This window comes from Urocampus carinirostris, chromosome 6 (genome assembly GCF_059441175.1).
Source record: "Urocampus carinirostris isolate Australia breed hairy pipefish chromosome 6, RoL_Ucar_1.0, whole genome shotgun sequence".
NCBI classification, from domain to species: Eukaryota; Metazoa; Chordata; class Actinopteri; order Syngnathiformes; family Syngnathidae; genus Urocampus; species Urocampus carinirostris.
The window spans coordinates 6,730,796-6,745,000 of NC_142354.1; the positions used below are offsets into that span (position 1 = coordinate 6,730,796).

The 14,205-nt window shown below is 44.2% G+C and overlaps 1 protein-coding gene across 1 annotated transcript in view; it reads left to right on the forward strand.

Moving 5' to 3' along the window:
* The window catches only part of LOC148363667 (filamin-B-like), a 109,206-nt gene that overhangs the window by 30,010 nt on the left and 64,991 nt on the right, over positions 1 to 14,205 (forward strand). Inside the window, exons 6-9 of the mRNA XM_088337637.1 lie at positions 2,498 to 2,616; positions 10,474 to 10,548; positions 10,620 to 10,782; positions 12,352 to 12,552. Coding sequence (XP_088193763.1) covers positions 2,498 to 2,616; positions 10,474 to 10,548; positions 10,620 to 10,782; positions 12,352 to 12,552 — 558 coding nt within the window. The remainder of the gene's footprint in view (positions 1 to 2,497; positions 2,617 to 10,473; positions 10,549 to 10,619; positions 10,783 to 12,351; positions 12,553 to 14,205) is intronic.

Genomic DNA, 14,205 nt, shown 5'->3' on the forward strand with positions numbered 1-14,205 from the left:
CATCCATATAAAAGGCGCACTGTATTATGAGGCGCATGGTCAGCTTTTGAAAAAATAAAGGCTTCTAGGTCAAGTTAAGTCATGTTTATTTGTATAGCCCTTAATCACAAGGAGTCTCAAGGGAGTGCACAGACCACGGTGCGCCTTATAGTCGTGAAAATACAGTAATTGTGCTAATTTTGTTTAATGTGGTCAGAATTTTGTAAAAGGAAAGTTATTTGAAGACTTCCATTTTTCGGCCAAACAAATAATTCTTTCGGACTGAACCTTGGAATTGTTTCAACGTCTTAATAAATAGTTTTTTTTCCGAGTGGGAGATGACCGTCTTGTAGGTGTAGGGCAAGGATGGAACTTACAATTCATGTGCACACTATTTTGACTGAATTATTATTTGAATAAAATGACAGTTACTTTGTTATGAATAATTAGCTTGTTATCCATGACAAAGCACGTTGTGACTATTGAATTCCGAATTATTTTAAATTGTCAATTATTTTTTAGAGTGTATTAGTGCAGTAATAATTTCACGATCTATTAGATCACGGTTACTTTTGTCTGCTACTGTATATTTTACTGAAAAGGGTTAATGTTGTTTGACCTTTCAAATTTGCTGAATAGGGTCACAGATTTTGTGAATTATTTTTACTCTTTATGGGGAGGTTTTTAAAATAAATATCTAGTAAGAGCTCATACATGTGTGATATGGCAAAACCTCTTTGCCATTTTCTTTTGTATTTCAATTGTTACAGTAATTATGTTTCAGATCAACTTGCGCAACAGTTTTCCAATTGACTAATTCACGAATCAAAGCACTTAAGCGAATTCGCTAAACGTGAGCCCACTTGACATATGAGGTGTGTTTGTGTGTTGATTGAGCAAAGCAAACAACTCATGCCTGTTTTCGAGGTGTTTAGATTTAAAACTCCCCTCAGGAGTCTGCTAGCTACTACAAATGTTCACGTGCCTTGACAATGACAGGAAGTAAGCACTGAGTCAAGAACAATGATATTGCAACACACACACGCGTAGTAGTGACTTTTAGCGACCTCTCTTTGATCTTGGACATCCTGGAAGGGAAATCCAAGGACTCAGGGTCTGATCAACTATTCCACTTGTGGTGCTGTTGCCTGATATTCCTATTTTACACATGGCCTTTTTTGTATGGTAATGTTCCAAGAAATCAATACCGTTTTTTTCGGACACATTTGTTTCGTTGGGTTACCTTATCCTGAAGAAAAAGTAACACTGTTTTGACAAATTTGAACAATTTTAATTAGTTTTAATCTAATCTGCAAATGACTTTAAAAAAAGAAAGTGGTCCTTAAATGAATATTTTGGTGGTGACTTGTAGTCTGTATTATTTTGAGCTATATTTAGTATCCGCAACAAAATGAGTTGAGCAGATCTTAAAAAGATGTCAAGGTTCCCTTCAAAATACTTCTTTATTTAGACGAATTGTGGGAATTGAATAAAAAAATACTTTTTAGGTAAATTTTTGGGGGCTGAATCTAGACTACAACAGACAATGACATTTTTTCTTCAAAATTTGGTGTCGATTGAATTGTCTGAACACAACCCAATTTTAGGAGTCTATTTTTAGACTACATCATGAGTAAAACTGACCTGACCAGACCAGATTTAGCCAAAAATCTTTACGTACAAAAGATCTCTGCTGGGTGGGTTGCAATATATAAGCAATATTGTTTCCCATCCAACTTAAAAGAGCTGTATGGTATCTGGAACTTTTTTTATTCACTGCCTCTATTTTCTGGATTGTGTCAGCTGTTGGGGTAAAACGGCAAGCTTCCCTTTTCCACAACGAATGCGCTCTAAATACAAAAAACTGTGATATTTTTGCCAACAGTATTCATATTAATTATAACAGGAGCAGAATGTGAGGTTTGCTGTTACTGTAATTTATTCATTATTCAGTGCGTACTACCAGAATTTCAACTTTTTCAACCACAAATCAAGTCCTCAATTTATACATCCAAATTAAACAGCAGTGAAAGGTAGTTATTAATAATAATGCTAAAGTTCTCTTTCATTATTATCTGATTTATTGGCAGTTTCCCTAAATCCTTGACAATCGAATGCAATTTAGTCAATTAGCGCGGCAAACTCCAATGATGATAACATAAAAAGATGACTTTTCACGTCTGCAATGCAATCTGGCACTATTCTCCATATTATGGTTGCCCTAGGGCTGTCATAAGGAAATATAGTTCTCACATTTTACCTTATGTTGCCGTCATTCATATTTTCTTTCGGTGCAGTAGTAAATATGTGCTCCTCCTCGTAATCACTTTTTTGAATGGTCACATGATCCAAAAACATGTGACCCAGGCAACTGAGAGTAGTGCTGAAAACGGCACCACTCTAAACAGCTTTAGGTGTGCCTTTGACGTTCTACGACCTAAGGTGTCAATGCCAAATTTCACATGCAGTTGGGCCTAGGTGTGTGCCAGGCTTTAGACATGATCCTGATCTTGTGCAGGTATCGAACCGACTGGCAATCGGGTTCTCCGCCCGGCTGTGTTCACAGTGGACACATTCAGCGCTGGACAGGGTACAGTGACAGTCTACCTGGACCATCCGGACGGCACTAGACAAGAGGTAAGCACCCTCCTCCTGCATGACAGTCAAGTCCACTTATGTACCATATTTTCTGGACTCTTGACAAATTCTAAAGTGCACCTTGAATTCCGGTGCGCCTTATTGACTGGAAATAAGGTGAATAAAAACAGAAATCCATAACTACAACTAAATTAATCGACATACAGTAATAATTTATGAATTAATCAATTATTTTTAGTTGTGAAACCATGATTTCCTAATATTTAAAGTGTTCATTTTACCTCTGAAAAGTGATGGGTCCCGGGTATTCGCATGCTCAAAAATCTATGGGTCCTAACAGAGACCTATGGGTCCCCAAAATGTTGTGTTATCGAGGTTGAAATTGTAAATCGGTGACAAATATATAATGTAAATCTATATATTCATTGAGTTTTAATTATCACAGTTTATTGGTAATACAAATCAGTTATCACTTCAAGATTTTTCAGTTCACAACAATATTTTACATCATACAAAATAATATTGTTGAAATAATTATATTAATCCATATTCTTTGTTTACTTTCTTTTGTCGAATCGTTCGCTTCAACACACGTGATTTCCTTGTCTCCGCGCTTTTCTGAAGAATTTCTCCGCCGTTGTTATCACTTTCTGCATTATGTTTCGACTTATTACTGACACTGAAGAAATGACCAATTTTGTGTTGATTTTCACCTAATACTAACTGTTTTTGCGGAGACATACTCATACCTGTCAACCTCCCCGGGCTCCATGCCCTTACAAACTGTCGTATTTTCCCTTACAAAATACAAAAAAATCTTACACCATATTTTTTTTCAAACGTGTTTATTTATGTAGTTTAATATGTTATATTGTACATGTGTTTCCTTGTATCATATATATTGATAATGAACATTTTGTTGTGAGACACTGAATTGCTCGACATGAATGAGGTTTATTATAAAAAAAAATTCAAAAATGAAGTAGCTTGGACGTTCACTGCAGAAGGAAAAAATACATGCAAAAATAAATAAGTAGAATAATACATTTTCATATTCAAATTATTAATTCATTTTCTGCATTAAATTATTGTTGGTAATATACTGATTAAAGGGATAACCTCAAACCTGTCTTTTTTCATTTTCTCCTTTTATACTTCCTTTTTTTCTTAACTTCTTTTTACAATATAATCATTCGTAATATAATGTATCAAAGCAAGTGAGCCGTCTGAGAACCGACTCTCTTTGATGAGTTGAGCCGAAAAAGCCGGTTCTCTAAAATGAGACGGACTTTCACTACAAAACTCGAACTCGTTTGACTTGATTTATTTGCCGTTTTCGTGATAGTCGGTGTTTACCGGATGGTACCCATGATTGACAAATTTGCGTTTTTCTTGTACGTCTTAAAATGCATGATAAACGTACTTTGTACGGCAAAAACGTACAGGTTGACCGGTATGCATACTTAACCTTGCCTCGCCGACAACCACCACAACAATGACGTAATCTCGAGGCAACGCCATCTTGTTTGCCGGGATCGGCCTGCAGACGAAAACTCGAACCGCGAGACCAAAAACAACTTTTCGTCAGACATATTCCGCCATTGTTGGAGTGCGGTAAATCTTTGTTTAAAAAAAAAAAAAGGTATTAATAATGTAATAATGACAATTTTTCACAAAAAAGTTGCGTCTCAGGGACGCACGTTGATTTGACACTAGGCGTCCCCAGCAAAAATGATGCGTCTAGGACGCAGGGACGCGGGCAAACGAGAACACTGTATTTATCAATCCATCCATTGTCTTCCGCTTATCCGAGGTCGGGCCGCGGGGGCAGCAGCGTTAAAAGGGAAGCCCAGAGTTTTTGATTTATTTGATATGGCGCCTAGAAAGGCAGTTTCTAAACCATGTTTTTGCGGTGCCGTGGACCATGGAGCAATGATCCAGTGCAGTCACTGCAAACACTATATTCTCTATGAGTGCTCTGGACTGTCAGTTCAGGACCTAAGCCTCGCGATACAGGATAAGCAAGCTACTTACATCTGCAAGTCCTGCGTCCCCGGCTTATCCGCTGATGATAAGGATTCTTACGTCTCTCTGAGTAGCTCTGGAACGGTGTTCACCTACGTGGATAGCACTCCGGTGCCTCTATCCGGGTCGTCTGGGCCGTGCGGTGCCCTGAACTCTGCTGATTTGGTCTCCACTGTCCGTGAAACTGTGAAGGCCATGGTACCAACTTTGGTCCGAGAGATCATGACGCAGATGATGCCAGAAGTTGCCAGAATGTCGACTAGCCTAATGGAGGAAATGCTAGCAAAGGAGGCTAGGAAGCATAATCTCGTGGTGGTTGGAGCAAAGACACATCGAGAAAATGGGGAAGCTGTCCAGGATACCCAGCTCTTTCAGGAAGTTGCCGAAGCAGTCCCGGGAGTAGAGAAACAGGACATTCTGGAAGTTTTTCGTGATGGAAGGCTGAGGAATGATGGTAAACCCAGGATTGTGAAGATCCGATTCCGGAATACAAGATCAAGGCTGGCGTTTCTCCATGGATTCAATCGGGTGAAAAGTACCTTCCCGACGTTGTCTTCTGGATTTGTTCGTCCAGATATGACACCAAAAGAAAGGGAACGCGACAGGGAACTACAGGACGAACTTAAGCGCCGTCGGGACGAAGGTGAAGTAAACATTATTATACGGGACGGGAAAATTATTGTCAAGCTGGGAAATGCCTAAGGTCGCCTTCGCCATTATTGAACAGCCCCTTGATTCATCTCATTAATGCCCAATGTTTGACTTCTAAGGCAGATGACTTGGTCTCGTACATCAATTTCTACACCCCTGATATTTTGGCAATTACAGAAACTTGGTACTCCGCTGGTGACACAGGGCCAACTATAGAGAAATATCAGTCCATTAGAATTGACCGTAAAAATGCCCAACATGGAGGAGTTTTGCTCATGGTTTCTCATGGTATAACTGTGTTTTCTGTCGCTAATTATCAATTCGATAGAATTGAGTTATTGAGATGTGATATTCTTATTTCTGGGGTGAAGCTGAGAATAGTGCTTGTATATCGCTCTGGTCTGAGCTCTTTTCAGGCCAACGTCGCTATGTTCGAACATCTGAATTCTATTTTTGATACTAAATTGCAAATTCTACTTATGGGTAATTTTACCTTTCCTGACCTTCACCACAGTTTTCTTCAAAATTCTGATACTAATCTAACTTCAATGTTCAAAAACTTGGTTTCAAATGCAGGTTTCTTTCAGCATGTCGATAAACCAACCAGGGGGTCCAACGTATTAGACCTTGTGTTTTCCACTGACAGATATCTGATTAAAAACATTGACGTTGGGCCGAGTTTCTCTACCAGTGATCACGATTCTGTTACTTTCCAACTTAACCTGGCTCTTAAAAAAGATACCGCTGCTCAGAACTACATACATTTTAAAGACTGTGATCTACATGGCATGAGATACTTTCTGTCTAGTGTCAACTGGTACCTCTTATTTGATAATTGTGGGAATATTGAAGAAATGTGGGCATTATTTAAATCTGTTGTTTACACTTTGATATCTGTATACGTACCCTCAGTTGCTGTTACACCTCACGTCAACCGTGATATAGCTGAATTGCATAGGCGAAAGCAGTTTTTTCACAAGCTTTATAAACGTGATCAGTTGGCATACTTGGAAAGTTATCAAGATGATTCAAGGGAACTGCGGAGGGCCATCAGGCGGTAAAGGGTGGCTGAGGAAAATAAAGTTTTAGAGGCTAATAATTCTCGTAAATTATTTTTCATACATCAACCGTAAACTAATTTCTAGGGCATCTATTCCCAACCTGAAGGCAAACCTTTAAGCAAAGATTGGCAGAAACAGATCTGTCAAATTTCCTTAGGGGAGGGGGCGTAAGGTGACCATATTTGGCCATGCTCACTCTCAGCATTAGTTTTTCTTTTTGTGTCATGTTTTGATTAATGTATCCAACAATACCTTCAATAAACATTTCATATATATATATCCCCAGCCACCTCCTCCAGCTCATCCGACGGGACCCCGAGGCGTTCCTAAGCCAGCCGAGAGACATAGTCTCTCCAACGTGTCCTGGGTCGCCCCCGGGGCCTCCTGCCGGTGGGACATGCCGGGAACACCTCCCGAGGGAGGCGTCCAGGAGGCATCCTTATTAGATGCCCGAGCCACCTCAACTGGCCCCTCTCAACGCGGAGGAGCAGTGGATCTACACCAAGTCCCTCCCGGATGACTGAGCTTCTCACCTTATCTTTAAGGGAGAACCCAGCCACTCTGCGGAGGAAACTCATTTCGGCCACTTGTATCCGGGATCGTGTTCTTTCTGCCATGACCCAAAGTTCATGACCATAGGTGAGGGTAGATCGACCGGTAGATCGAGAGCTTTGCCTTTCGGCTCAGCTCCCTCTTCACCACGACGGACCAGTACAGGGTCCGAATGACAGCAGACGCTGCACCGACCCGTCTGTCGATCTCCCGTTCCATCATACGCTCACTCGGGAAAAAGACCCCAAGATACTTGAACTCCTCCACTTGGGGCAAGACCTCCTCCCCGACCCGGAGGGAGCATACCACCCTTTTCCGACTGAGTATCATGGCCTCGGACTTGGAGGTGCTGATCCTCATCCTGGCCGCTTCACACTCGGCTGCGAATTGCTCCAGCGAGAGCTGAAGATCACGGCCTGAGGAAGCCAACAGCACCACGTCATCTGCAAAAAGCAGTGACGCAATGCTGAGGCCCCCAAACCGGACTCCATCCCCGCCAAGGCTGCGCCTAGAAATTCTGTCCATAAAAGTTATGAACAGAATCGGTGACAAAGGGCAGCCCTGGCAGAGCCCAACCCTCACCGGGTACGAATCCGACTTACTGCCGGCAATGCGGACCAGACTCTGGCACCGGGCATACAGGGACCGCACAGCCCGGATAAGACTGTGCGGCACCCCATACTCTCGAAGCACCCCCCACAGGGCCTCCCGAGGAACACGGTCGAATGCCTTCTCCAAGTCCACAAAACACATGTAAACCGGACAGGCAAACTCCCATGCACCCTCAAAGACCCTGCAGAGTGTATAGAGCTGGTCCAGTGTTCCACGGCCAGGACGAAAACCACACTGTTCCTCCTGAATCCGAGATTCGACTTCCTGGCGGACCTTCCTCTCCAGTACCCCTGAATAGACCTTACCAGGGAGGCTGAGAAGTGTGATTCCCCTGTAGTTGGAACACACTCTCCGGTCCCCCTTCTTAAAGACGGGAACCACCACCCCAGTCTGCCTGTCCAGAGGCACTGTCCCCGATGTCCACGCGATGTTGCAGAGGCGTGTCAACCATGACACGCCCACAACATCCAGAGCCCTAATGAACTCTGGGCGGATCTCATCGACCCCCGGGGCCCTGCCACCGAGGAGTTTTTTGACCACCTCGGTGACTTCAACCCCAGTGATACGAGAGCCCAACCCAGAGTCCTCAGGCTCTGCTTCCCCAGAGGAAGACGTGTCAGTGGGATTGAGGAGGTCTTCGAAGTACTCCGCCCACCGATTCACAACGTCCCGAGTCGAGGTCAGCAGCGCCCCATCGGCACTATACACAGTGTCAATGGCACACCGCTTCCCCCCCACAAGACGCCGGATGGTGGACCAGAATTTCCTTGAAGCCGTTCGGAAGTCGGCTTCCATGGCCTCGCCAAACTCCTCCTTTGCCCGAGTTTTTGCCTCGGCGGACGATCTACATTGCCACCGTAAGATCGCTCGCTGAATATGCAGCTCCTGCCTGGGCGCCCTGGGCCTCCAATACCAATATCCAGAAACTGGAGAGGGCACAATCGGACGCGGCTCGAGCAATTACGGGCCAACTTCGATCTACTCCCATCGACGCTGTCCTTCATGAAGCCCAGCTCCCTCCGCTCTCCTCCCGACTTCAGCTTGCCAGCCTTAGGAAAGCTGATGAATGATTTCACCTCCCTCCCAACGATCACAGGAGAGTACTCCTCCAAAAGCACGTTCCTAAACGCCTCAAGAGAGAGGACTGGCGTAATTCCACAACCCCCATTTTATCCTCTCTCAACCTCACGCCAGTGGACTCGGAGTCTGTACATGACCCTAATATTCTGTGGCCTCTGGCGCCCCCACCACCCATCCATTTAATCCCCGTCCCAAAGTCCGCATCCCCTGCCCAACAACTTGCCACTGCAGAGGAAACACCTGCGGATCTGGGCCCGACCGACTTGTATATTTTCACCAATGGTTCCACCCTCAACGGTACGGAAAATGGAGGAGCCGGTCATCTTTTAAGGCAACACACTAATCTACTCCTGGCATGCGCCAACCGGGGCCTTTAGCAGTTCTTTTCAGGCCGAAAAGTCTGCCATGATCGCTGCAATTGCCTGGCTAGACCACAATAACGACTGGTCCTCAGCCTCCATCATCACGGATTGCAAGTCCCTCCTCCAAGCTCTCTCCAACCCTAATATAACAGACCCCTCCCTCCTGTCTCTTGACTCCTCAATTGCGGCCTTCTCCCCATCCAAGAGCATCCGGCTTATTTGGGTCCCGGGTCACTGCAACCTCCCGGGTAACGACCTTGCAGACGAGCAGGCTAAATTAGGCTCGGCCCTCCCTCAACCTACCGCCCCGCTAGACCCACAAACTCGGCTTGCCATTATTCGCAGGAGCTGCAAACACCCCCCCCCCCCCCCCCGCCCCCCCACCCTCTTGTCTACTGGGGTGAACCCCAGCGTACAGGCGCAGAGCCGTGGAGCAAATAATATGCCCACACCAGCTCTGTGCCTCTCACCACGGGCAACTCCAGAGTGGAAGAGAGTCCAACCCCTCTCGAGAGGACTGGTACCAGAGCCCAAGCCGTGCGTGGAGTTGAGTCCGACTATATCTAGTCGGAATTTCTCAACCTCACGCACCAACTTGGGCTCCTTTTCTGCCAGAGCGGTAACGTTCCATGTCCCAAAAGCCAGTTTCTGTAGCCAGGGATCGTCGCGCCAAGGATCCCTCCCTTGGCCGCTACCCAGCTCTCTGCGCACCCGATCCTTTTGGCCCCTCCTACAGGTGGTGAGCCCATTGGAAGAGTGTCATATGTCGTCCCTTCGTGCTGTGCCCGGCCGGCCCCTGTGGGTAAGGGTCCGGCCACCAGGCGCTCGCCAGCAGACCCCACCTCCAGGCCTGGCTCCAGAAGGGGGCCCCGGTAACCCGCGTCCGGGCGAAGGAAATTTAGGACCAACGTTTTGTCTCATCATAAGGGGTCTTCTGATCTACGTTTTGTCTGGCCACACTGTATTTATGCTCTATAAAATCCTTTTTTCAATATTTCATTTTATGACTTTTTTTTTTTTAATTTAAACCTCACTCTTACCCAAGTTTTAATTTATTAAGCCTGATTGTCCAATGCACCTTATATTAGATTCAGATTTAATATCTTGGTCCCTGTGGGGAAATTCACTTTCGGCGACTGTACTATTGGGGAAACAACAGACATTACACTACGTTATTCAAAAACACAGAAAACACAGTGGGACATTGAGGGCAGACAGAATAGATGGGTCAGCGGGGTCTGTTTAGGAAGGGGGAATGGCAGAGGGGAACAGGCTTTTCCAGAGGCAGGCCCTCTCAATTTTCAAAGAAGGTAATACCTTTAAAATTGAATATAATAGAATAGAATAGTATATGCCTTTATTGTCATTGTTACAACATGGGATATATTGTAACAACGAAATTGGACGCCTCCAGTTCCACATTTTACAGTGAGGATAATGAAACAGAGATAAAGGAACAAAGAACATAGAATATATCTGAAGGTGCGCCTTATTATCAGGTCTGCCATACAGTCCGGAAAATAAGTTTATTTATTTATTTTTTTTTCTCCCAGCTCAAGGTGGAGCCAAATGAGGCCAAGAAAACTTACACTGTCTCCTATGTGCCTCAAGTGATCGGCAACCACAAGGTTGTATTCACTCTTCTAATAAGAAATCTTCAAATATTATCCCGATTCTAAATTTTTCAAATTTGTGCCAGGTGACTGTTATGTTTGCGGGCCAACCCATTCCCAAGAGCCCTTTTGAGGTGGATGTGGACAAAGCCATCGGCGATGCCTCCAAAGTGGCATTAAGAGGACAAGGAATTGAACCAGTGGGCAATATAGCCAACAAGCCAACATACTTTGACATCTACACAGCAGGTAAATTCAGTATTTATGAATGTTGGCTTCTCATGACATGGACATCAATATACATTTCGGAGTGACAGTTTTCAGAATGTGCGTAGAACAGAAGAAAGTTTTGGGGAAAAATTAAAAAATTGCGAGACTATAGATAGATAGATAGATACTTTATTAATCCCTGAAGGGAAATTCACACTTCCAGCAGTATCCTTGTGTTGAAAATAAAATACTAATAAAATAAAAGAAATAGAATATACAAATACCCAATATAATGTGTTAATATAGAGCAGGGGTCGGCAACCTATGGCACTGGCACGCGAGGGGTTATCTAGTGGCACACGAGCGCACCGCAAAGTAATAATGATTTTTTTTAAATGCGCATTTTTACCTGAAATTTAGACATTTTCATTGCGCGCTTTCATTGTTTAGTGGCTTTACGGTGAGCGTGTGTCTGCGCAGTGTCTCGCAGAGGAGGAGAGATGTGTGTTTTAACCCTCCCACAGAAACACGGGCCAAGATAAATGAACGAATCACAACAGCCAAATCATGATGGCTCCTCGAGCGGAAAAATCTTGTTCTTTCCAGCCAGCGTGGACAGACGAATGGGGCTTTGCGCAAAAAATGACCGTGCTGTTTGTGCATTATGCCTCAAGAGTGTTGTACATCGCACGTCATGTGTCATTACGAGACGAAACATGAACATGAATTCAAGGACGAGTCTGAAAAAGCGGATACATTAAAACGCGCTGTGTCCAGGTACGGTGTAGTGCCTAAATCCGACTCCCCAGCAAAATGTCACAGAAGGTTACCCTAGAAGTCACAAGTCTATATCTCAAACAGGGTCCATTTTAGCAGGGGAGTCAGATTTTGGCAGGTAAAATGCCTCTGTTTGAAATATTCTTTTCTGTGTATTGAACTAAAGGAACAAGCCTTGGTTGAGGGACCCGGAAGTAACCAATGTACAGTGTTACTTTTGCTTTTGTTGTACACAACATTGCGATCATATTATTTGTTTCGTCAAACAGGACCTCATCTGAGAAAATGAGCCTAAAAGGCAAAATGGACGAAAGTACTGTTGTCATAAATACATTTAGTTCTGATATTGAACATAAAGATTGATGCACGTAACATTGTAGAGCGACCTACACAACCGAGTGTAACTGGAAAAAGAATGGTAGTCTCACAAAATGTAAACAAATATGTCTACAACATTGAGGATTGGACAGTTACTTATCCGGGGCTGTGTGTGGGGACATGACTGACTTTGCGTCAGAGAAATGGATCAGATATTTTTCTAGTGGTCGGGAAAAGGGAAGCTGTAAAGGGGAATTATCTCCTGTAGCTAGCACTTTAAAAACATAACATAATAACAAACTTTGTGGAGCGAGCACTTTATTGTCAATTGATAATAAAAGAGTGCAAAAATATAACGTGATAAATTTTAGCCAAATGGGCCTGCAGAAAATGAGTGGTGCATTAGCTTTCGGTAGAAGCATGCAACCTTTGGAAATGACGTCAGTTGAACTGATCTGGAGAAATGGAAAAAAAAAACTGACAAAAATGTATCTTTGTTCTTGTTGATTTTAGGAGCTGGTACAGGAGACGTAACAGTCATGATCAAAGACCCACAGGGCAGAGACAACGTTGTGGAGGTGATGATGGAGGACAAAGGCGACAACTTGTACCGCTGCACGTACCGACCCACAATGGCCGGACTGCATTTAGTCGCTGTTACCTTCGGCGGCGCCCCTGTGTCAAAGAGCCCTTTCGCTGTGGATGTAGGACTAGGTGAGAAGCATTACTCTGAACATGAAACCCTTCTGTCAAGTGTAAAGAGGTTTTGGTCAATTATTGCATAGTGATCATGAAATATTGATTAATCATGTGGAAGACTAATCCTGCTATATGTGGAAATAAATGTATAAATAAACTACAATGGTTGTGCACCTTTAGAGCATCGAACGCGTTGAGATGCAAAAACATATTTGGGGGGCACTTCACATTTTGGTAGGGTCATATATATCATTTATCGCTCTCGCTTTCTCTGGGTCAGTCCGAATTCCATCCTCACTGATGACATGCCCAAGAAATTTCACAGTCCGTCTGAGGAAAAAACACTTTTGCGGGCATCCCGGCCATCCCGGCCGACTCAGGTAACTTGCCCCATATAAGGTACTCGGTCCGTGGATTCAGCGTCACGCAACTCTTGATTTTCACTGTCCCTACCTTATCTGGAATGCAATCACATCTCCATCTTTCTGTGTTAGAAAGCATTGAAAGGAATTGACTGTGGTTATCGGACAGACCATTGTCAGGAGTGGAAACGAATCTCCAATAGCCGTCAGTGCTCTTCAATTGAGTCAAAATATGTTTGATGGCATTGCTGCTAAGGATCATCTGTTCTGTCTGGCCTGGCACAACCATTACTGGCATTATCATTTTACATCCGTAAACGGTGACGTGAATGTCGCACATGTCTCTGGGAGAAACTTGGTGTCCACAATGACATAGTTATCGGCCGTGTAACTCACCATGTCAGGGAATTGCTGCAGCAGGGAATTGGCAGTTGCCTCAATTACTGTACAAGCTACCGACCCGCTGTCTAACATCGCTCTAAAAGTGGGGCCAGCTTGCACAAGTACAGGTGTGTAAAACAGTTCGTCAGTCTCCGCTATTCTCTGAAACCCCTGAAAGATCAGCTTCTTCGATGGAGGTATCATGTTGCTGTATAACTCATAGATGCATTGATTATCTTGCATGTCAGGCATCACACTAGTGGTGGGAGGAATACTCAGTTGATCTGCACTGTTCTCCCCTATGCGCAGATCAGTCGGTTTCCCTGAGGCAGTGGGACAGCTTTCTTCACTGAACAGTCACGTCGAGAATGCCCTGGGGCATGGCAGTGAAAGCAAAGCTTTTTTTCTCGGCAATGAGAGAGAGCATTGTGTTCGTCATCTTTGCAAATAATACATGGCTTGTCAGTGAAACCATTAATTCTGTCTTCAGGTCGCCTGGTTGGAGTTTTCATTCTCTCTTGAAACTGGTTAGAGGCACCACGTAGCAGAACTTTCTCCAACATACTAATAGCGTCTGTTAGAAGGACATACTGTGGGTTCGAAGTCTGAGGTGGCTCGTGCATGAGGGTTGGACCATGGTTCACCTCAGCTTTGTGTACGGCAATTTCCGCCCTATTCGCAGGTTGTTGTAGGGAAGCTGCTTTGTAGCTCTTCACAGCGTGGTATTCATTCAGCACCTCTAGTACTTCACATGCTGACCACTTATCGATGGTTTTGGATCTGAAAGTGAGTGCCAGTTCTTTGCAAGAGCAGTTCCGAATAAATATGCGAGTTACCTCAATTTCAGGGTTGTCCAATGTTTTGCCCTGCTCTCTCAAGCAGTCAGAGGCAAGGTCAGCTGCTCTGTTTAGTCTCAGCCAGTAGT